Here is a 25,764-nt window from a genome sequence, read left to right on the forward strand (position 1 = left end):
TCACATCACAATTTCCATCAGTTTTACAATACTTTGAAAATGCTTCTTCAGTTCATAACTTAATTCACAACAATCTTCACTACGAAATATAAGAGCACATTAAATCAAGTCCAACTATTGAAAATAACTTAATCTCTTGTTCAGGATACTGTGTGATTTGTTGGCCCTTTGTGTCCAATAATACAATAAAAGAGAATTGAAGTATAACTTACTAATATAATATTCTTATGATTGAATAAGTTTAATAGTATCAACATAATACACCTCAGAAAAATTCAACACTCTTCTTACTTCTCTCTCTCTCTCTCAGATTGACTAACAAATTTGTATATTAGACTTTCTATGCGAGACACAGGAAGTACGCATTTATTTTATTCCTTTTTTCCTTATCGATTTATATAAATAGATACATATAATAGTAAACACAGTGTTTCTACATCTTCGTAATGTACATAACAATATTACAGGTACAGACTGGGCCCCGGCATATCTCAATTTTCTACACTGGAAGCATAAGTCAATTACTGGCCATTCAATCAAACATCAGTGTTAGGATTATAATTTGTAGAACAATGTGTAACATACGAGATGCAATAATAAATCGTGAGAGTTTCGCGAGCATTGCATTTTATATTAATAACGAGTTCAATTGCTATTAACAATTCCAGCTATACACAAATTAAAGGAACAAATGTATTTAAAATATAATAATTATGACATAGTTTCAAAAATTGTTACAAATAGAAACATTATTTTATTATTCAAATCACTTTCTTTTACTTGCTCTCATATACATTCTCTCTCTCTTTCTCTTTCACGCACTCTCATCCTATGCATATTCACATCCTCTGTACACTATGCATTTTAAATTTACAGTAACTGTATGAATTACGAATCGACGTAAAAGTTCTTCATGTTCGAACTATTAGTAGCTAAAAAAAATATTGTGTCGATAACGAACAAACTTTCAATCGAGTGGCAAGCGAATGCTACAATTTTACTCCCCAAAAGTTCAGTTAGAGTATGAGCATAAAGTGTTAGAAAAAACGCAGATTAATAACTATATATATATAACTGTGAACTGTAAGAGCTATTGCGCACTTACCCATTTGAATATATTACAGTGCCGCATGTAAAAAAAAAAGACAAAAAAAAAAAAAGAAAGAAAAAACGCGCATACATGTATTGTACATCCTTAAACTTTTGTATAACTTCGATCTTAGTATCTCCTGTAATCGACTATATCTTAAGACATAATAATACATAATATTTTATGTACCAATGCATGTAATTATGTACAGGTGTATAAGTTTAGCTAATAGAGTTACGATTTCAGTCGACGGACGGTGTGACAATCCTTCACACTCCATATCTCACGAGCTGTCTTTCTTCGCGTGTAATTCCCCTGAAAATCAGGTTAATAAAAAAATTTATTTTTTAATTACAATCAAAGATGTGTGTGGGATCCTGAAAATGCCCGGGAGGATTCTCGTCACTATTCAAAAGAGTCTGCAGAATGGTCGAAAAAAAATATTACAAATTTTTTAAATTGTAAAAGACGGTGTGAAAATCTTTTATCTCAAATTTTCGTAAATCCTCTGGAATATCTTCGGGATTACGGATATTTTTGGAATCCCGTCTCATCTCGAGCATCTGGACCCCGCACATTCCTAATTACAACGACCAAAATAATTGGAAGACTGCCTACTTAACTCTTTGGGGCACACTGGGATTAAAAGTGTCCCACCTTTTTGATGCACTGTAATGCATAGGTTTACATTTCGTCTTATTTAGATAAAGCAGTTGGTAATATCTTCAACAAATGTTACAAATCTATTCACTTGTGTTGGTAACATTATTATCTGAAATCCTGTGCCGCAAAGAGTTAAATGGTTTCATTGTTTAGCAGTAAGTTAATGAATACTATTATAAGATCTGTGTGGTGTGCAATGTATCAATTTAATTGATACGCATAAAAGATTCAAAAGTTGTTTCCAATAAAAGCTGAAGGGTTTCGATAAGGATGTTATACATATAGTTAACGTGATTTCTTTAGAACTAGAATATAAAAAAAATACTGCATCTTTTTCACGTACAGCATTGTAACTTCAGATAAGAACAAAGAAGAAAAGAGACCTTATATTACTTAACGACATACATGTCATCTTTACATTTAATGAAATACATACCGAATAGTAATTTTTAATTAATTTTTAACGTCGATACTTGAATGGATGTCCAGTTGACTTCAGCCAGTTGACAGATGACTTCAGCCTGGTTACAAAGGTATTGTACTTGTTTAAAAATATTAAATTAATTGGCAAAACAATTTAGCATAAGTCATAATTGATAAAGCAATTGTTCTTGTTTTTCTTGAAGCTACAATGACACGTGAAAAGAAGTACATGGCAACTTTAAAAAGAAATAAAGTTATCTTTGAGTCACTATGGTCGAAACAAAATAAACTAGCCGCTCAAAACTACTGTGGGTTTATCCCCACCATACCGTTTGGCTACGCCTTCAACCTTATCTTTCGTCTTTTTACGAAAATTTACAGACACACATTATTTGTCTGTCAAACAGAGAGGCAAGGCAAAAAGGTGACTCGCTATACACATATGTCCAAAAAATAACCTTGATCAGTAAATTGATTTTGTTCGCTACGTAATGTCTCGTTCGAAACGGTTCAACTTTTATTTAAAATATTTTTCGATTTTCGATAATGTGTATGTGAGAAAATTGTAACGAGACATCTAGTATTTCTTTTAGCTCAAACGTTTGATTAATTCCCTAGAATAATTAAGAAACATGATTCTCTAGTTACTTTGAGAAATACGAATAAATGTCTATTGAAGTGGAAGGACGACCAGTATTGTGTTACAGCTTTGTTGTAAGTTAAAATTAAAACAAAATTTTGATACTTCTTTTTTGACAATGTCAAGTTTAATTTGTTTCGTATCTTGATTATAACTAGTATACTCACTTTCCCTTTGATATCTTCGGCAAGCTTGGTTCCTTTCTTCGGCATCGAAGTACCACAGAGTGATCGCATATCTGGTTTCGTATGCTGGCTGTACCTCGTGCGGATTTCTCCTGTCGGACCAAAAGAACAATATTCTATCGAAAAGGGGCTCGATATCTGCTACTTGATCTCGCCAGCCTTCTGGAAATATCCTCAAGAGGCCACCGTTTTTCTATAATCACAAAAATTGTGCATAAATGTAACAAATGTTCAGGAATCATCGCATGAAATAATAGTATAGAGGTTCTTTTCCACTGGAAATGTAATATATTTAATACAAACAGTACTACCTTTCTTTTTTCATTCTTCAAAGCTTGGCACTTGAAGAGTTAACTTCGTAATTTTATTATAATAATAATGAAACTTTGATCTATTGGTTGGTAAACGTAAATACATAATTGTGAACCGCACTGTCGTGTACCATAGTTAAGATTACATTTATAAATGACAGAGTATGTTTTTTGTGTAAACGGAAACATTATCCAGTAGGACGAATGTATACATGCGAGGTAAAAGCGTACATGGAACGGCTCACGTAGGCCATGACCGCTCCTCGTGCCCTCGTAAGTTGCCCTTCGTTCAAATAAACCGAGTTTTGAAATTCACACGTTTACGAGAAGCAGTATGTATATACAGAGTGGCTCGTTTAAATCGACCCACTCGAATGTCTTCTAAACTGTCGACGATGGTAAAAATGTTTCTAGATAAAACTTAAATGGGTTCAAAGGGCACAAAATCTGATGTAAGTTTTTCTAAGTGGATACGTAGAAGGTATATGAAAGTCAATTATGTTTTCTTAAATATAATTCTTAATTCCCTAGATAGAAGTACTACGACACTTATAATGAAAAATCATTAGTTTAGAAGATACATTAAAAACATTCAAACGAGTGTATATATTAGTTACTTTTTAATTATTTTAGCGGCATTTATTTACTATATCATGGCTTATGATAAATAATTACGCAAATTAAATGCATAAGTATAAAATACAAGGTACATAGTTTGGTGCAGTATAGTTTCTAAGCATCCTAATTAAAACACAGAAAACTAAAAAGAAATTATTTTTTCTGAATTTAAAAATTAAACAGGTTAAAATGAAAAAATAAAGATTCAAATGACGGTTGTGGTGTAGGACAAATAAATATGAACAAAGCAAATACGATGAAACGACGCAAGATATAGTACATTAGTAGCAAAGTGGAGGAATAAGTTATACAGGGTGTTCGGCCACATCTGGGAAAATTTTTAATGGGAGATTCTAGAGACCAAAATAAGACGAAAATCAAGAATACCAATTTGTTAATGAAGGCTTCGTTAAAAAGTTATTAACATTTAAAGTTCTGCCTGTAGAATGGGAATCTGAGAACAGCTGCGTGCGCACGATAGTGGTTCTCAATCATAGAATTGTAAGGCTGTCGATACGTCAGTAAGTAGAGTTTCTCATGCTGAGTGAGAACCACTGTCACGTGTACGCAGCTGTTCTCAGATTGCCGTTCTACAGGCGGAACTTTAAATGTTAATAACTTTTTAACGAAGCCTCGATCAACAAATTGACATTCTTGATTTTCGTCTTATTTTGGCCTCTAGAATCTCTCATTAAAATTTTTCGTGACAAATTAACTCTTCTCTCTCGATGCAACATGATTTTCAAATTACCAGTAACTATTTTTTTAACTACCTTGTGAAAAAAATAATAAAAAAAAATAGAAGCTTGAATTTTTCATATCGTATCTAAAAAGACATAATAGCGAAACGGGACGATTAAATATATTTGTACCTTGATATCCCAATCTCGATTAAGATAGTATATAGCAGTGATGCATCGTCCATCTCGATTAGGATTGTCCACATGTTTCACGTAATGCGAACCGTGACCAGGATAACAAGCCACCATCGCCTGAAAAATAATGTACCGTGTTATATTAATCGGTGAAATTTAATGTCTTATTGTAAATGCGATTTTAAGTCGGTTATCGGGTAATTACCCAAAAATTAGCAAATTAGATTTTCAGGACAATTCGTTAATTGTCTAAAATGAAGAAGATATAGCAACATATGCACACACGGGAGCATTGAGAGTTTATATAAAAATAGGTTTACAGTCGGTTAGTTTCCAGGGCACAGTGGCGTACAGTTGTTTGCAATTATCGCTAAAATCTCCAGAAATTCTTACAATTGTTTATTTATATTAATAGCAAAAAACAACATCCCTATATCTTTCATACGAAGCGATTATAAACTTCTCAGTTTGTATTATATTCTTTTTTATATTTAAGGTGAAACAACTTGTTTACGACATACGAACGCTAGTCTATTAAATGGTTTATCAATGGAGGACACTTTCGTGTTTAATTAAGATCAAGATTGGTAAAGATAAGGTTTCGAAGGTGCAATGAAATAATATCGCAAATTATAATCCTATATTATCAGAAGTTAAATAGACCGATAGTGTAAGTATTTATAATATCAGTACATCGTATATCTCTATCTAATATATCTGAGAATGACGTATGATTGAACAATTCGATAGAAGCAATATCCTAAATTTATATGTATTGTACAATTGTGTAATACATAATGTATACAAGGTGTTTGGCCACCCCTGGGAAAAATTTTAATGGGAGATTCTAGAAGCCAAGATAAGACGAAAATCAAGAATACCAATTTGTTGATGGAGGCTTTGATAAAAAGTTATTAACGTTTAAAGTTCCGCTTGTACTGAATTTTTTTCTCGAAAATGCGCAGGAATTCGGGGGTATGACTGTTCACCAAAAATGATTGTAATTGACCCCCGAAACCGAAAATAATTTTTCCAGAACGATTTCAAATTTTTGACTTAAATTGTTAATAACTTTTTAACGAAGCCTTCATTAACAAATTGATATTCTTGATTTTCGTCTTATTTTGGCCTCTAGAATTCCCCATTAAAATTTTTTACAGGGGTGGCCGAACACCCTGTATACAGTAATTTTGTTTATTAATAATATTTTATATTTTACGTAATTAGATAAGAAACTGTAACATCTAATTCCAATCTATACTAGTAAACGAACTGCTGGTAAAACGATATTATTGAAATTATTTCGGATAACATACGCATTGTTTGGTGTTCGTTATTATATGATTTATATTTTTATAATTATTTCGCTTTCCTTAGCGGATGTTAACGAGTATAACATATTCCGTATCTGTAAGTCCAGACACGATAATTAGCAGAGAATATATTGCGAATATATCAGTTGTGGAGGTATCGAACTGAATTCCTATTATTAGATATGATTGCATGCAAAACCCGGAGATAATATCATGTACGAGCTGTGACTCATACGGTTTACCCGTTACAGCGAATAAGAGTCTTGTTTTGATTTAATGCTAGGTCGGCCGTTGTCTTGCGTTATGTCGCGGTGAGTAACTCTTCAGATCATCGACATTTCCATAGCTCTTATTTACCATTGTCGCACAAATTGTAACATTTTTATACCTTTAACGCGACAATTACCGTTCCATGCGTGAAATCAAGCTATTTAGTCAGAAATTCCGTTTTTCATTCATTAAAGGACAAGACCACTGTACAAACCTGAAATAAAGCGTTTTTTTTTTTTTTGGATGGATGGAAAAGTAAGAGGATAATAATATTCAAGAATGTTATTAACCGTGTCATTAAGTGTTAACAATATTTATTCAAAAATAGTGCAAAATGACGACGCTGGAGCCACTCTCGCGAGGCGTGTTTTGAATTTGGGGCGCTCTGCGGCACGCAGTGTAACTAACACAAATTTGTAATCTGGAGAAAAACAAAAACTTTCTCTTAATCTACATGAGTATAGCTAGAGAAATACGTAGATCTTCGATAAATTAATTTTAACGTTATTTATTGACAAGCGATTGCCCCATTTTTTGTATAAAATTGAACTTTTTACTTCAAATGCTCGCCAATCACACAAAAATTAATATTTCAAAAATCCCCTATGTATTTCTCTAACTATACTCATGTAGATTAAGAGAAAGTTTTTTGTTTTTTTTTTTCAGATACAAATCCAAAACACGCCTCGCGAAAATGGCTCCAGCGTCGTCATTTTACACTATTTTTGAATAAATATTTTTTTTTTAACACTTAACGACATGGTTAATAACATTCTTAAATATTCTTATTCTCTTACTTTTCCATCTATCTAAAAAAAAATCGTAAAAGAACGCTTTATTTTAGGTTTTTACAGTGGTCTCACCCCTTAAATAAAATCAGGGAAAAGTAGAAGACTATTTATACGAACTACACCATTTTTAAAAAATAAAAAATAAGTTACCAAGTAAATAGCTTTTGGTAATCGATAATAACAGGTATAATTGAAAGATTAAACGTCGATCGATCATGTCAATATTTATAATTCATTCTCCCGAAGCAATGTTTACATTAAAAATTTTTAGAAACAAGTCGTGTCTTTTGTATTATTGTAAATATAAAATAAGATACGGGAAAGAGTCGAATTTTTAGGGCGTTTTAAAAATATCTATTTAAAAATGGCGTTTTAAAAATGATTTATGACGTGTACGTAACCAAAGCATTAGTAACTAATTTAATTAAGGAATTTAGTTACAGATTCGTATGTCTTTCCAAATAATAAGGTACAATCAAGTCATAAATTTAAAGTGATAATTGTGGCACCCTAAATGGTCGATTTTACGACTAGGATAATCACGTTGAAGCTCGTTAATGGTTTCCTTTATGACACCTGAGGTTTTGTGTTTAGTGTGAAAATCCCTAGGTTGCCAGATCTACAGCTAGTACTCGGACACCTGGCATTAGAGTTGTTGAAGCAACTTGAAAATGCAATTTGATCTGAGCTTACGAGAAGTCGCACCTGTGGGGGTGTCGATTTTATTCAAACTGTTTTTGATGATTCTAAAGAAAAATAGGCAGAAACATATGTGAGTTTTTCTGCCAATTCTCATTATTTACAAAGATATTTAACATTTAATTGGTTGATTCGAAGGCTTTTGAATGCGTGTTCAGGTTGTTAGACGATCACAGTGTATGACTGAGTGTTCGAGAACATCCTCACCACCATGTTCGCAGTAGAGATGGCGTGCAAAATCACTAACAGTGATTTATCACAGTGATCACAAAATTACGATCACGTTCGTGATTAAACTCCATTCACGGTGATCCGAAAGATGGCGTTTCAGTAGCGGTTCACGTTAACTGTGATCGTTAGTGTTCCGCTAACTCCCCTTAGCGGAAATTCAAAGAATTACAAATGCGCCAAATTTAAATTGCATAGTAACGTAGTCTAAGCAATGAAAAACGCTGGGTTATTATTTAAAAATAACAACATAGATAATTTTAATGGTTTTAAATTAGTCCAGCGTTTGAAAATATCCTTTCGCCAATTCATCTAATATTTCCTACTTTGCATATTAAAATATATGGTAGGTTTTTACTCATAATCGCTGCTTTAGCTATAATTGGCTCTTCTAATAATATAAATCTATCATGTGATATACTCATACGCAAACACAATGATTTTAACTAAATTTTTTTTATATTCTGTTATTCTTACGTTATTATAAATATATTTATTATGTGCTTAATCAAACCTTGCTGAACTGCTTTTATAATAATATTAATCATAAAGTTATAACATAAGTGGCATGTATTTAAATTTAATTTTTAACATTATTCATAGTAAGAAATAAGTTAGAATTTAAAATTACAAACAGGTTAGTTTTGCGTATACATTACTTTGTTGAAAAATTTTACGAACATTTATGAAACGAATGTTGAAACAATGAGAAATAAAACTTATATTTACATTTATTTATCACTTTTAATTTTTCCTTTTCGTTCTCCTAATAAGAAAATTATGTTGCCATTGTTTTTAGACCATATTATAATAGAATACATATACAATCTAAGGACATATGTAATTCGTGAAAGGTGAAAAGAACGCTCCCCACCAATCAAAAGCGATCACGAAGAATCACGAATCACTGTGAAAAATCACCATGATTGGGAATGAACGTGATCGAACCACGAGTGATTCAACAGCAGCAATTCACGCCATCTCTAGTTCGCAGAGACTCGGTTTACGGGTAATTTAAAAGACTAAACCGAACACGAGGGATGAAAGAAGGAATGTGACGCGTTGTTACAACTCCACGTGACGTTTGGTCAATGAAAACAAAGAAACTAGAATAGAAAGTCTGCTGTTCCTTTCCATTACGTGATGCACCTCACGGAGGATAGCAACGTGCCTGAAGTTCCATTCAGCATTACTGAACACGTACACAGTAACACTGAATGTGGTTAGCTCGAGTGCACACAGGGTGTGTCTGAAACAAGTATCTAAAAGAAACGTATCCTCTTCATCGTAAGAGTAAAAAAGAGTCGTACGAACATGGGATCTACAATAATTCCATAAATATAATTCTTCTCTATAATTTTTTTCTTTTTTCAATAAATAAAGATGCAGCCCTTGCATTAGTAATTATGTATATTAGAAACCACCAATGTCAACTCTAAAGTTCGTCGAAGAGGAAAGGTTGCTTTTCGACACGTTTGCATGTTTTTCAAGGGTTGATTTCACCCTCTTGAACCTCAAATTGCGCTCGTTGCACACAATTTTTCGCAATTTCGTGAATCTTCAGGATCACGTTGCATGTTACATATACGTATCGAAGTATTTGATCGTGTTTTTTTTAAATATATATTCACTGTTCAAAGATACAGAAGGCACTTTGTTATAAACGTAGGATGGTTAGACTTTGTCGTTCAATTTAATATTACAATTGACTTGTATGATCCACTTGTGTCTTGAATAACGAGAAATACTCGCAATGGACATAGTGCAACGAAATGGTGAACGTGTTCACCAAGATTTAGCTAGAGATGTTCAAAATTATTCTAATAAACAAATAGTTTTTTACGAATATGAGCTCGATTAACGAAAAAACGAAACACTTTTGTCTTTACTTGTATCACCCTGTATAAGTAATAAGTTTTACAAACTGACTGCTAAGAAATTCAGATTCCTTTTACAATATTTAACTATTGTTCATTCAATTAAAAAAATTAAACTATGTTCTTGAATTGTCAATATCTAGAGATCTTATTCGGTTATAGAACAATAAAGGTAGATAAAAAATGGTCAAGTAAACCAGTGACCTTTCTTTTGGACATCACATATAATATATTGCATTTAATTGTCGTAACACTTTTGTCATACTATTATACGGATTTTTCTACCTCCATTTAGTGAATAATATTTGGTTGGTATAATTACACGTTTAAATTGGCCAACTAGGGGTATACTTAATATTTATCGATAGATCAGCTATAATTTTTAACGGGATAAAAGAGTTAAAATGGCGATGTATTTACGAACACACGAAACGCTCGTATTTCTTTTCTGAAACTGGGTCCTCGATTACGTACACGAAAATATTTGCATTCTAATCTAAGTAAGACGCTCGTGCTACGTGCTCTTTAGCAACGCTACAGAATGGCGAATGCCTTTCACCGTGTCGACGAAAAAGGTAAAAGATGTAGACGAGAACACGTTCGACAGCAGAAACTTCAACTATGTAGTTAGACTAGAAACAGTATTTTAAAAAAATCCATTTAACATGTCCGATATTGGCAGTCTTCAATGACCATTGTGCATTCACCTTGTAGGGGACAATTGATAATATGCGCTGAACTATGACAATTGATAATAAGTACTATGAGCACATCGTATTGTTTTAACGTCGAAGCAACACAGAAACGTTTGTGCAATCAGTTAAGCTATTATCTTTCTGAATTTCCGCGGCGTCGATCGGCGTCAGTGTTATTCGAGCGAATTCAACGCGAAAACACGTCATTCTGTACCAGGATACATGTGTCGGTGATTATGAAAGTGGCCTAAGTCAACAATTTTTATCGTTTGTTCCATGTTAATATAAAGTGAATCGACGTGGCACAGAATTTGCAATAAATACAATCCTTTCAGATTTTATACTCGGACCACTCTTGTCATATCAGGTGCGTCTCACAATTGGGATTGTATAGGGCGTCCAAAAAGCTTGGGACCAAACTTATACTACGTGTTACTCAGGTCAAATACATAAAAAGAGTTCATATAAAATTATGGCCGAAAATGCTTTATTACAAAGATATAAATTTTTGAACATATTTATGATTTATTGTGATAGTTGTAAGATATGTTCGAAAATTCCTTCCTTTCCAACTTTTTCAAATATTACATACATATATGTATAAAGAAATAATAGTAAATGCATTTTGAATAAATTCCCAAAGTTGATCTTCTTTTTCTGTTGTACATTTATACATCAATTCTTCTGTGTGACATAAATAAAAACAAATTTTGACCATAAATCTTTGCACGCACATATCTTTTCAATAAAGCATTTATGTAAATTTTTTTTCATGTATTTGATTTCAGTAATACGTAGTATAAGTTTGGTCCCAACCTTTTTGGACACCTTGTATATACAGGTGTTGGACCAACCCTGAGAAAAATTTTAATGGGGGATTCTAGAGGCCAAAATAAGACGAAAATCAAGAATATCAAATTCTTGACTGAGGCTTCGTTAAAAAGTTGTTAACGTTTGAAGTTCCGCCTGTAGAACGGCAATCTGAGAACAGCTGCGCACGCGTAATGGTGGTAACTTTAAACGTTAATAACTTTTTAACAAAGTCTCCATCAACAAATTGGTATTCTTGGTTTTTGTCTTATTTTGGCCTCTACAATCACCCATTAAAATTATTTCAACCCATTGAAATATTAAAAAGAAAGTATATCTACAATTAGGGGAAAAATAGGAATTATCATAATATTTGATTTTTCTATCTACAGTGTTTTCTATTTTTTAATAAATTCGAGACACGTATACGTAAGTTTTTGTGTGATTTACTGTACACGGACAGTACCTTAAATGGTATTTGTTTAAAACACTTCCTTTGGTTCGCAACCTCGTTATCTTTAAAGATAATTGAATTTATTAACTGGCACTGGCCGACACACGATACGAATGGAATGCAACTTCGGTACAAAAACTCGATACTGTACACTTTACGTGCAGGTTGTCACGTTTCTCAGATAAAGAATATAACCCGCCAAAAGTGCGCGGCGCGATAACGGATAAATCTCTGCTTAGATTACAACTACAGTATTGTATCTCTATAGCCGCGCGTGTCGGGACCGGGCGCACGCAACTTGAGAGACGAGTAGTCTATTCGGCTTTCTTTGATTTCACGCTCGAGCGTTCAAGGGGGATGGGGCTCGTCGACTTTTCTTCGGCTTTCTGTTTGATATCCGATACCCGATGTCGCAGCGCGGTGATTACAAACGAAGTAGTGGGGATAACTTCGCGTCTATAGAGAATCCGAAAACGCGCGGCTATAGAGAGACAATACTGTAGTCTGGTTAAAAAATTCGTAGACGGTTGAAGTGTCATACAAAGAAAAGTCAGAGAGGCGCCTGATATAGATAGAACGTTGTTCTTTGTGAAATTAATTTGCCGTGTTGTTAGAAAATCGAACGCCTGTGCGTGGTCGTTGTTGCTTTGCTTCATGAAAGTCTAAGGAACGAAATTAAAATTGTGTTATTAATTTACGTTACCGAAACTCTGACTTATGATGTTAATTGTGTTCGTCAAAAAGCATTTTCTCTCCGCTATTTTAAATTGTTTGCAACGCTAAAAACCGTGCACTCGATTCGTTCGTTTATTACTGATTTTCTTCTTTCATACTTTTTCCGTTTCATCTTCTTTCCAATAACCATTAATGGCCAGTTACACGAGAAACGTACGGATTTAATCTGGTAATACATTGTAAGATTTGACATTGACTGTGAATGTTTAAAGATCAGACTAAGTACACAATTTAAATAAATTTACAGAGTGCTGATAACGTCAGTAATTAAAAACGTCTGTGATAATGACGTATGATATCATATTTCATCGCACTGCCTGTATTTTATATTTAAGTTTTGGTTACTAATGGGACGTATTAACGTAAAGAAGTTGAGATTAATTACGACACTGGTAAATTACAGGTAGAAACTGAATTTACAATTACGTTCAAAAATGAACTCCTGTTTTTATTTATTTAAGGTATTCAGAATGTTGTCTGATGAATTCGTGCAGAAATTTTTAGGTGAAAAAAAAATTTTTCAAATCTTTCTAAAAAAATTATTTTCGATTGCGAGGTTCAATTACAATCATTTTTGGTCATTACACATACCCCCGAAATCCTACGCACTTTTGAGAAAAAAATTCCTTACCGAAAATCTAATTAGGTGCTTAAATTTTTCGACGAAAAAAAAAATTTCATATCGTTCTGGAAAAATTATTTGGGGTTGTGGGGATCAATTACAATCATTTTTGGCGAATAGACATACCCCCGAAATCCTACCCATTTTCCAGAAAAAATTCGAGAAGATGTGCAAATTTTCGGCGGGAAAAAAAAGTTTTTAAATTGTTCTGGAAAAATTATTTTCTGTCGCGGGGTTCAATTACAATAGTTTTTGGTGAATAGACATATCCCCGAAATCTTGCGCATTTTCGAGAAAAAAATTCAGTACAAGCGGAACTTTAAACGTTAATAACTTTTTAACGAAGCCTCCATCAACAAATTGGTATTCTTGATTTTTGTCTTATTTTGGCCTCTAGAATTCCCCATTAAAATTTTTCCCAGGAGTGGCTGAACACCCTGTATAACAGAGATTCGATACAGAACGCCATGTATAAGAATTGTTTTTCTAATAAAATGTAACTGAAGGTAAACTTCATATTTTTTAATTAATTTTTTTGCAAGGAGGTACAGTAAACAATAATTTGCAAAAAAGAATAAAGAATTTACAATTTCCTTAACCCTTTCAATACTCTGATGGAATCTTTGAAAAATACTATTGTAAACTATATTGTTTAAAGTGTACATAGTACTTTTAAGTAGTTTTATTTTCCTTTTTTCAGACAGACACAACGTAAAATTTTCGAAGTTTTTATTTTTATACCTCTACACCACGAAAACAAATTTTTATCGTATATACATATCTAACTACATTGGCCAAATCAATAGTTTCCACCATTTTATGTTCCTCTATGAGGCGAATATTCGCCGTACGGACGATTTCCCCGATACTTATTATTATTTCAAATTGAAGACGAACAATTTAACTGCCTCGGTTAAAGAAAAACCCACTTAGATTACAAAACCATACATATATGCATTACGAGAAATAGAAACGTGACATGCGGTTAACAAAACAACAGGCATTACGTGATATCCTCGTGCAAAACTTCCCCATTAAAGTAATTGCATATGTTTCTTGGAACCGAAAGTAAAACGCATCAGCGTTTATCAAAGAACAAATAAGGAAAATGTTTCTGTTCTATTAATCATCAATTGAAACACAGCATTGTTGTGACGAATAAATATTCACTACACACACACAAGTAGATGCATTCAACTTGGGATCTGATAGATTATACGAATTAGTCCCAAGAAGGATAATTATATGTAGATCATACGTTTAACAGTTTTCACAACGCTGTTAAGTTATTAACGTTTAAAGTTTTGCCAGTACTGAATTTTTTTCTCGAAAATGCGCAAGATTTCGGGGGTATGTCTATTCACCAAAAATTATTGTCATTGACCCCCGCAACAGAAAATAATTTTTTTAGAATGATTTGAAATTTTTTAATTTCGTTGAAAAATTTCACACCTTCTTGAATTTTTTTCTCGAAAGTGGGTAGGATTTCGAGGGTATGTCTAAAGACCAAAAATGATTGTAATTGACCCCCGGAACCGAAAATAATTTTTCCAGAACGATTTGAAATTTTTTAATTTAATTGTTAATAACTTTTTAAAGAAGCCTTCATGAACAAATTGGTATTCTTGATTTTCGTCTTATTTTGGCCTCTAGAAACTCCCTTTAAAATTTTACCCAGGGATGGCCGAACACCCTCTATTATATTTCACCATAGCATATTTTATATTTTCATATTCTCCTTAAATTATTTTGTGTTATTTCGATTTTAGTTTTTTCTATAATTAGCTAATGTTTTTGTTGAGATTATATTACACCTGAAGAGAACCATATAACCTGATGATCGAAACGTCATGCTAAACAAGAATTAAATTAATTCTGCTATATTTATTAAAACCAAATTATATTCAATTTTTTTATCAGAGTTAGAACAAACTGACCTACCAGATACGTAAGTACGTGTGCATTATGAAAATAACATCTTTAAATTCAATGCTTTCTATCCTCGTCACTTTCCATCTACACTTTTTACAAACGCGACGCCGATAACAAGGAGCCATTACAATTACAAATTACACGGAAGGTATTCCCCCAAGTCGATCGGAAAGTCAACGACCAACGGTAAATACCCTCGAGAAAACATCGCAGAGACGAATGAACGATTCGAATGGAATAAGATTTATAAACCAATTAATATACAGGGTGTTCGGCCACCCCTGGGAAAAATTGTAATCGGAGATTCAAGAGGCCAAAATAAGTCGAAAATCAAGAATATCAAATTCATGACTGAGGCTTCGTTAAAAAGTTATTAAAAAATTAAATTAAAAAATTTCAAATCATTCTGAAAAAATTATTTTTGGCTGCGGGTGTCAATTACAATCATTTTTTATGAATACACATACCCCTGAAATCCTACCCGATATCGAGTAAAAAATTCGAGTAGATACTGACATTTTTCAGACGAAATTGAAAAATTTCAAATCATACTAAAAAAATTATATTTAGTTACAGGGGTCATTCACCATCATTTTTGGTCATTAGACATACCCTCGAAATCTTACCCACTTTCGAGAAAAAAATTCGAGGTATGAAATTTTTCAGACGAAATTGAAAAATTTCAAATCATACTAAAAAAATTATATTTAGTTACAGGGGTCATTCACCATCATTTTTGGTCATTAGACGTACCCTCGAAATCTTACCCACTTTCGAGAAAAAAATTCGAGGTATGAAATTTTTCGACAAAATTAAAAAATTTCAAATCGTTCTGGAAAAATTATTTTTGGTTGCGTGACTCAATTACAATAATTTTTGGTGAATAGACCTACCCCCGAAATCCTACCCATTTTCTAGAAAAAAATTCAGTACAACAAATTAGTATTCTTGATTTTCGTTTTATTTTGGTCTCTAGAATCTCCCATTAAAATTTTTCCCATGGTTGGTCGAACATCCTGTATAACTAATTTGACAATAAATTGAAATAAAATCCTGATCAACTAGCGCATTGGCTTAACGTATAATAATTATTAAATGTATTACTTGTAATCTACTCATAAAGTTTTAATTAAACTGTATCGCGTTTCAAAACGATTGCACGTTTCCCTAATGCTTTCATAGACATGCAAATTATGATAAATATTCAATGTGTACGTTTCATAAGATATTAAATATATATTACAGAATTATCTGCAACCGAACAAATATTAGTGACCTTGATTACTCTACAGAAAGATAACTTTGGGAAAAATATTCTCGCAACTCGTTCACACTATGAAACCATTCAACTGTTCCATTCAAATGTTCATTTTTTACATGTTTGGTCATATCTTTAACAGCAAACAAAATAATTAGTACTTTTTAACGGATTATCTTTGATATAAGAGTGAATAACCTCGTAAGTATTCAGATTATTTAAATCGTTATTCATGTAAGTTTGTACTTAGAACCAAATAAAAGTATATTACCAACTTATATTACATCCCCAAGAAAATCTTATTAATTTTTTTAAATATTTATTTAAAATACAATTCTATTTCAATTTCCGCTATCATCCAATCAAAACATTAACTTTCAAAGCAATTTAAAAGTTTAATACAAATAAAATAATATATTATTTGAATTTTAATCGATCAACCCTGTAAATACCGTAATTTACATTCTTTTATCCTTCGTAATTTAAATTTCCTATATACAGTTCTTTCAGAAATAGTAAATTTCAACAGAAGTCATCAGAACAGCTAATTTTGTTTAGCGGTATGGAAAAATATTTCAAAACAACATTTAAGTGGTTTCAAAGTGAATACGCTGAAACTAAAAATTGTCTCTCAGTAACATTTTACCCTTATTATATTTTTCAACTCGAAGGCACATAATTTGTTCTCTTATATCTTTGAGGGGGCTGGTGGTTCAAATAACGATCCAACTATCTACCCCACAATTATTAAATGTTTATTCGCAGGTATGGGTGTGTAGCCACACGTAGGTTAATGTTACACGTCTTTAACAGACTGACTATGTAACACGACGATGTCTTTACCAGACTGGCCATAACAACGTCTTTCACAGACTGAGCTTATGCAACGCCTTTCACAGACTGGCTTATAACCACGTCTACGTCTTTACCAGACTGCGCATCTTTCTTGAAACTCCCTTCAATATATACATGACCTTACCCTAATAGCAAAGGGAGAGAAAAAGAGACAGGACAGAAAGACGGGAAAACGAAACTGGGAAATACTTAGTGTAGGGAATGTTTAGTTACAGCGGAAGAGAGTCATACAAAGTCAAGAGGCTCGCTGGGCCCGGATTGGGAAGGAAAACAGGCAACTCGCACGGCTCTGGTCGCCAAGTGTTTAACAGGACGACCAGGCTTGCACGAGACTCTGGGAAAATGGACAAATAGAAAGCTTAAAAGTTACCCTTGCATTCCATTCCATTCATACCATGGCAACGACGTAGTGGCTTGTCAAAAATTTCTTGACAAACCAACTTTACACACCGACGGTTCTAGGGTAAGTGCCAAGAGGTCAAGCTTAGTCCTCTTACATACCAGAGGGCGGCACCCTCGGCTTCCCCACTCCGTGGCCAGATCCTCAAGGAACAGAGTTCCTATTCTTTAAAGCAAAACAACGTTGGGTCGTTTGCCTTTTCCTAACATACCAATGTTTCCATTCAAACAATCAATTGTATTCTTACAAACATCCCTCTTGAGCCACACGCAGGCTAAGTCCCTATCATAAATCGTTCGAAAACGAAATATCGTCGAGCTAATTGCCCTCGACGTCCCTTATAAATAAGCTGTCGCTAACAGGCTATACAATGACCGCTACATCTCCAAGCAGACATTAATGTATATTTAGACATACAAATTGTGTGACCTCGAGTTAACCTTGGGCATAGAAAGTTTTCATCAAAAATCAAACTTGTTCTTTTTTTTTTAAGTCTGAAGGTTTTAAATGACAGAATGTGATTCGTGAATGTACATAATCAGGTTTATCAACATATCATGGATATGTACAAGGTGTGCTTCCTTTCATATTACCAAGGTCAACGATCAATGTATCGATAAATATCTCACGACGTGTTGCTTAAAACAAAAGAGAGAACTAGAGGAAAATGTACGCCATCGAGAATCTTGTCAAAAGAAATAATAAAAATAGTTAGCAGCAGTTTGCATTCTTATTACGCCACAAACAATTAAAAATTATGATCAATGATCATCGTTACCGTAGAAATGCATTTTGAGTATTTAAATTGACTAAAAGTAAATTAAAATTAATAGTCAGCTCGTTTGGAGCTATTTTGGAGTTGGTTTACATTTTTTTTTACGTTAAAGGTCAGCTTAAGGTTACAGTCTATGGCTGAATACACATCACTGTCTGCAATAAGATATAACAGATAAAAATGTATGCTTTCGCGTGATAAAATATCGGTAGCCTTATAAAATGACTAAAACAAAATTCGTGAAACCTGTCAAACTACGCCTAAAACATTTGTCTGCGGCGATAATAATAAAAAAAAAAAAAAACATTAGACACTGTTTCTGGTAGGACACTCAGTATATTGGCACCTACAAATGTCTACTCAGTTTTATTTAATTTTGGCTTTACAGCTAAGAAATGGCCTCGATTTACAGACTGTCCTTTATTCCTATTCTCTATTTTTCATTCATTGTTCCACTCTGTATCTGATTAAGATTAATGGTCCAATTTTCAAACAACCATAACTCCTACAATAGTGAATATATTTCATTGAAATTTTGGGAGGAAGTAGAGTTCATGGTTACCTACAAAAAAGTATTAATACAACATTTGCATTATGTTACTATAGTTTAAGATTAAACTATAAAAATTTAAATTTAAAATAACACAAATGTTGTAAAAATACATTCATCTAGACAACTGTTTTAAATTTGAATATAGGTCTATCTATTGCTATCCAAAATATTATGTCCACTAGTTTGAAAAATATTCTTCCGTCAGAAACGACTTTGTGATCAACGCCATTTTGTTTGTTCGCGTCTAATATATATACGTATAAAATTTCGTTTTAAAGCTTATTACATGTTTTAATTATAATAAAAAATCCATTTCAATCGAACGTATAGTATTTTTATACAAAATTCATAAAGACACTCTCTATTTTGTCGCTGTGAATGTGATCTCCTAACCTCTTAATTCGATTCGTAAAACTGCAAATATTTTGTGGTGTTAATTTTAATCAAGCCCACGCCAATAGATAACTTAATCAGTAACATTATCTGTTCCTATCAATATCGACTCCATTACGTTTTCTTTTATAATAGGTGATAATAATAGTTAGTCGATAATAATTCTGTTCTAGAACATAAATTCTAGATAACAGACTTTTGTGATACACTCGATGAAAGGCACAACGTGTTTTTGATGTGTTGTATGCTTTTACCATCGGTGATTCAAAACATTTATTACACACGAATTGCTCTTTTAGAATAAGGGATGAAATGAAAAGAAAAAGCAAGGAAAATTCTGAAGAAATAATATTGTATAAATAGTACATCCAATTAAATGACAAATTCGGCGCGAAACAATAAAGAATTCAAAGTCTGTAGAATATATTCTTGCAAACTATTTATAGAACACATCGAAGATACAAAAAAACTTGTTTAGTCTGAAAGAAGAAACTTGATAGTACTGTTGAACTTTTGTTTGGGTGATTAGCTACGCAGTCTTCAGTGCTAGCTTCGTCTTCTTTGAGTATGTGCTTTTGCCGTATCGACCTTATTACTACCAACGAGATAAATAACGTCCACTTTTAAACAATTTTTTACAGAATATTAACGAACTTTAACGAATTAGCCATGCTTTTAGATTTAATTTCACAGTATACCGCATGACACCAATATAATTGCAGAAATTCAGCTGAAATCTACTATTCTATGAAAGTGGATAGGATTTCAGGGGTATGTGTATTCACCAACAATTATTGTAATTGATCCCCGCAACCAAAAATAATTTTTTCAGAATGATTTGAAATTTTTTAATTTAATGTTTTAATCATTTTTTAATTGAAATTGATATTCTTGATTTTTGTCTTATTTTGGCCTCTAGAATCTCCCATTAAAATTTTTCCCAGGGGTGGCCGAACACCCTGTATACAGTTTCATAAAAAAAATTTTAGAAACCAAACAACTGTCGCATAAAAAAGTTCCGTGTTCACAACTTCGATAGTTATAAAAATAACTAAGTACACATGTGTTGCGAGATACGACGCAACGCTGATATTTTTCTTGTCTACAGTTGGTAACAAAAATATTCAAACACTAGACTATACATAGGTTTATTTCTTTATATCTTAATTTTGTAGGCATAAAATCAATTTATTCTTTTCCATGTGATAAGTTATTTATTAGAATTGTAAAATATATGAATTTCTTTTAACTATTTCATACACATTATATTTTAATTGACAATAACTAAAAAGATATGTCATTATTAAATTACAAAAATATTCGGACAGGTTTAAAAAAAACAGTGACTCGAACGATCTAGATAATAATATAAATCAACGTAATATTTTTAGAAACTATTTTTTCAAAAAATCAGGACTTGTACGTTCCAATTCTTCTCATAATTTTTTTTAGACTTATTTCTGGAATTTATAGGTACTATTCTAATTCTGCGATCTAATTTATCCTAAAAATTCTCTACCGGATTAATATTCGAAAACTGTAGAGGTGGTGGTATCACTGTTTTGCAATTATGTAACAAAAATTCTTAAAAGTTATTATCCTCATAAAATTTTAAACTGTTTTGAACGCCTATTTGGATAGCACTTGATATTAAATTATCCTTTAATATGTTTAAATATTTGTTTTTATCCATAATGACGTCAATGAAAACTAACCTGCCCACGCCATTACTCGAAATATAACCCCAAACGAGAAGGCTACCTTCATCATGTTTGAAAGTCGCTCGAAAATTTTTTACTTTCAACTCAGTGTTCGCTTTTTTCTAAACTAATTCAGACCATTACTCGTCCATCTGATTTAGATACATTATATTTACTTTCGTCTGCAAAAATGACGTCATTCCACCATTCTTGCTTCTTACAGACAAATTCCTTAGCGAATCGAATTCGTTCCTTCCTATTTATTTTGTCGATGAAGGACATCTTGCGGGCAACGCGTCGATTATAACCGTTTTCTTTTAACAATCGTCCGGATTGCTTGAGGATTTTTTTGCATTTCCTGAGACACCTCAGCAGCTAATTTTAGAACACTCAGGAAAGGTTCAACTTTTCACATAATTCTTCTTCTCTCTCTATCGTCGAGAACTTTTGTCCTCAATACGACCTTCTTACTGAATCTCTGTATAATGGTGGCGACTGTGCTCTTATTTAAATTCAATATTTTTCCGATCACACGGTACGACTTGCCTTTCTTGCCATAAAATATCACAAGTTTTCACAAGAATTCCAATGCTATTATGTACGCGCCATATTTGTAAACATAACGCGTTTTTCAGATTCATGAATACGAAGAACGAATAATCAGAAATGTACAAGTGTCCCAATATATTTTTGTGACATAAATAAATGACTTATCGCATGGAAAAAGAATAAATTGATTTTATGCGTAAACAATTAAGATATAAAGAAATAAGTTTATATCTAGTGTTCAAATATTTTCATTACTCACTGTGGTTTCCTAATGCAGCTTCGTTTCACCTGCACCATGCGTTCCAGGTACTGTTTACAAAAGATGAGACGTGTAATTGAGAAGAACACATTAGACGCCGGTTGCTTTCTGGCATAAGAGACGAAAGGGAGAGTCTACACAAGAAAGAGAAAGAGATAACGTGGAGCGAGTCAGCCATATGGCGTACGTGACCGACTGCACTACGTGTATTCTCACTCTCGTCTCGACTCGTTCATTTGGCACTCGAGCTCCCCGAAAGATCGTAATTTCGGGATCCTGACCTTCTCTGCCTACTACTGTCTCTCCTCCCTCCCACACCCATCTCACCGACGCCTACGAGATTAAACGCCGATGTTCTTTTACGCAGATACTGAACATTCAATGGTATCGTTCGTAAGAGTTTCGTGACAAATCAGAAAAATGTGGCAGGCCTGTATTCGAGTGACTAACTCGATTACGACAGACATTGCGGAAAACAATAGTTTGTTCCCCCGATAAACCATACAAATATTATTTACTTGTATTGTTCCGCGTCTCTTCGAGGAATTATATTGCATCTTGCATAATTCATTCTCCGTAGCACTATGCAGTTAATATTCTTGGAATATAATAATTATTTGAAAACAAATTTTTGAGAAATCGAAATCGAGTTAAAGCTTGCAACGAATGTATCTGTCCACACAATTGATATTTCTTCTTTTCAATCAGTATAACTCGAAGTGTACTCAATTACTGACTAATGTAATTTACAATTTGTTTGTTCGAAACCGACGATCTAATTTTATACCTGATATTCGATATCATGAGCTGTGTTTGTAAAAGCAGAACTGACTTGCCAAAGCATTATGAAAATTAATTAACGACTTTGCTCGGTTATGCGTCCGACAAATTAATATTTTACGCATAGCCGACGTAACACAATGCAAATCTACCGATTAAATTACAAATAAAAATTAGGTACAACGATAACTACAAATATAACTGAATTAATATTATATTGCATACTTGCAAAAGTAAAAAAATTTTGTTTAAAATCTACCATTCTATAGCAATTTTTGGTATACACAAATTTAGCAAAATATATAATAGTAAAATACCTAATTACTGTACACATAAGTATCATGTGTAGCAACAAACAGTGCAGACATAAACTTTGTCAAAGCCAGACTATTTAACATAGAACATAAATAAAGCACTACATAATACTAAAAATTTTTTTTTAGTATTTTTAAATGAAAATATTTTTCAGCTTACCTTTGTTCTTCCATTGATCATGTAATTCCCCATTTTCCCATTGTTACGCATTTTATTTGCCCTCATAATGATAGCATCGACTTGAGATATGAGCATTCCAATGTTTTGGCATTGTTTTTCTTTACCATCCAGCCACGTTATTTGATCACCACGAATTGTTTTTAAGTCACTTGCACCTGCTTTATTAGAAACCAACTGTCCATCTTTAAATAATCCAGCACTGTACATATTTAAAACTTCGTTTAACACTGCGAGACCTTTCTCTGTGCCTAGGAAATTGTCCACTACGCACACACCATATTCATCCATGTCCCTAATCACGTTTCTACAAATCTCATCTATCAACTCTTCAAGATTGTTTCTATTTTTATGAAGGAAAGGTGGTAAAAGTTCCTCCTCGCGTGCCAAACGAACTTCAGAGAAGTTCTTCATACCGTTATGATGGTGTGTTGGCATGTCTAATTCATTATCTTGAAGATTATCAAGAATTCGTGAACTCTCCAGAGCAGGATTCAATAATTCTGCCCTGGCTCCTAAGATTGTATCTTCGGAACTTCCTTCATACGTTATTGGAGAAGTCCAACCATCCACTCTGCTATGACGAGTACCTTTTGCTTTAGTGCTATTAGGTTTTCTCTTAAGGTTTTGGCTTTCTTTAACCTTTGATTGTCTTTTTATTTTTTCTGCTTGTTTGTTGGTTCCTATAAACAATGTAATCAAACATATAAATATTTAATCCAATAAAACAAGATATTATAGATGATTAAATACTTATTTTACAAAATAATAATAAACATAACTGAGCTATAAAAAAAAAATAAACATTTTGTCATTCTTTTTCAGATTGAGTATTTAAAACAATTTAACATAGTAAATGTTAAATTCTACTATTAAATTTAAAAGACTATTTTATCTCAAATTTAATACAGTATTTAAAATAATACCCAAATCCAAAGGTGTTTATCTCAAATAAATTAATCCAAATAAAACCGTATTTCTATTTTCACAACAACGCGAATAAAATAGTATTTTATTTCAAATACAATGAACTAGACAGATACTAAATAATTTGCTATTTAATATTTAAATATATTTTACATCGTTTCTGATCCTCCTTTTAGAGGAACGCAGTTATTCCGTGTTAAATAATCAATAATAAAGAAATTCAAAAGATTAATCTAGTTCGGACAAAACGTGAGGAAAATAAGATTGTATTTTTGGTACCTTTAAGATGCTTCACGTTATGATTCACTTTCGAAACGGTGTCCGATCCTTGCGTTGTTTCTGACACTGGCTTTTCGTTTAGGTTAGAAACTGCCGATGTATTTGAGAACTGATAATTTTCAAGGGAGGAATCCTTCTTGGTAGACTCCAGAATGGAATTTTTATTAACAGCCGAAACTGTATCTGATACAGTCGATCGTACAGAATGAATAGCACAAAATTGTTTATGACGTTTCCAATCCCACCTTTGGTGTTCTTTGGTGCAATAGAAAACGGCCTTGCACCGTGAACACCTTAACAGCTTGTCAGTCCTGTGACAAACTACGCAAACCACTGTTGCACCTATTTGAACATCACCGTCGGGTGTCTGTGCACGACTGACGATCGGTCCGGACATGTTTCGTCGCTTATTTCGCGGCCACGAGTGCCGACGACATTTCTCCAACGAGGGAAATCACACACGCACTCGATCTGCGTCGGTACTCGGTACTACCGCGCTATCGAGATGCCGCACAGCTGCACTGCTTATACGTACGCGAGCTTGGTTTACATACTACGTATACACGCATATATACATATCCATTTATATATATGTATTTATCAAATTTGCAAAACATCTATTGGCTCAACGGTGATCAAAACACCGATCTTCAATGTCCATTAGTTCCTACTACGTCTGCACGTAGTCTCCTATGCATACGGTCGTGCATTAACATTGGAAGCACTGAATCAAATTCTATCTTTGAAAATTAAGTGTTTACTATCGTACACGTTTACCTTCCTTAAAATAGCGCCACTTCATGGCAACTTTTCTTACCATCCAGATTTGATACATTCTACAGTTTACGAAAGCAACGTTTGATTATCTTTGCGCTAGGTCATGAAACGTTTCTTTATCACGTTATGCAATGTACCTGCACAGTTCGTAAAAATCTTTTGTTTAACGAATGCACATTATATATTAAATGCGAATAGAAAGGAAATATACTTGTAACATTAGTTTTATGCGAAACACAAACTGCAAATAAGAGACTACGAACAAAAGAAAAATCGATAACTGTTATTTTGTATAAATAAATGTAATATTTGATCGTGTAACGAGTATAACAAATAAATTGATTAAGTTTTTATCAATAATTATTTACTATTTGTACTTTTGCATTAAAATTTTATTTTCTATGCTACCTACCCGTGTTTTCTTTCTTTACAGAATAATGTGCATGTGTAAGCAATTGTTTCCATAGTTACAGCATGGATGTTTCATCAAAACATTTTGTGTTGTATATATTAGATAGTTAAGTAGTTAAAATTTT

The 25,764-nt window shown here is 32.9% G+C and overlaps 1 protein-coding gene across 2 annotated transcripts; it reads right to left on the reverse strand.

Annotated features, from left to right (window-relative positions):
• On the reverse strand, positions 1-25,314 carry LOC122400612 (egl nine homolog 1). 2 transcript variants are annotated; one of them, XR_006259362.1, is made up of 6 exons: positions 24,452-25,312; positions 23,228-23,928; positions 4,803-4,922; positions 2,984-3,194; positions 2,190-2,274; positions 1-1,405 (listed from the first exon to the last, which is right to left on the reverse strand). XR_006259362.1 is itself a non-coding variant. In XM_043402145.1 (5 exons), exons 1-5 carry the CDS (start codon positions 24,846-24,848, stop codon positions 1,374-1,376), a joined length of 1,461 nt encoding a protein of 486 aa, XP_043258080.1. In that variant the 5' UTR covers positions 24,849-25,314; the 3' UTR covers positions 1-1,373. The 2 variants fall into 2 exon arrangements, 1 of the variants encoding a protein (XP_043258080.1); XM_043402145.1 differs by lacking the exon at positions 2,190-2,274 and having other exon boundaries at positions 24,452-25,314.
• Between the last annotated feature and the right edge of the window lie 450 nt (positions 25,315-25,764).

This window comes from Colletes gigas, unplaced genomic scaffold, assembly GCF_013123115.1.
Source record: "Colletes gigas isolate AHSC1104 unplaced genomic scaffold, ASM1312311v1 Colletes_gigas_Sc00019, whole genome shotgun sequence".
Lineage (NCBI taxonomy): Eukaryota > Metazoa > Arthropoda > Insecta > Hymenoptera > Colletidae > Colletes > Colletes gigas.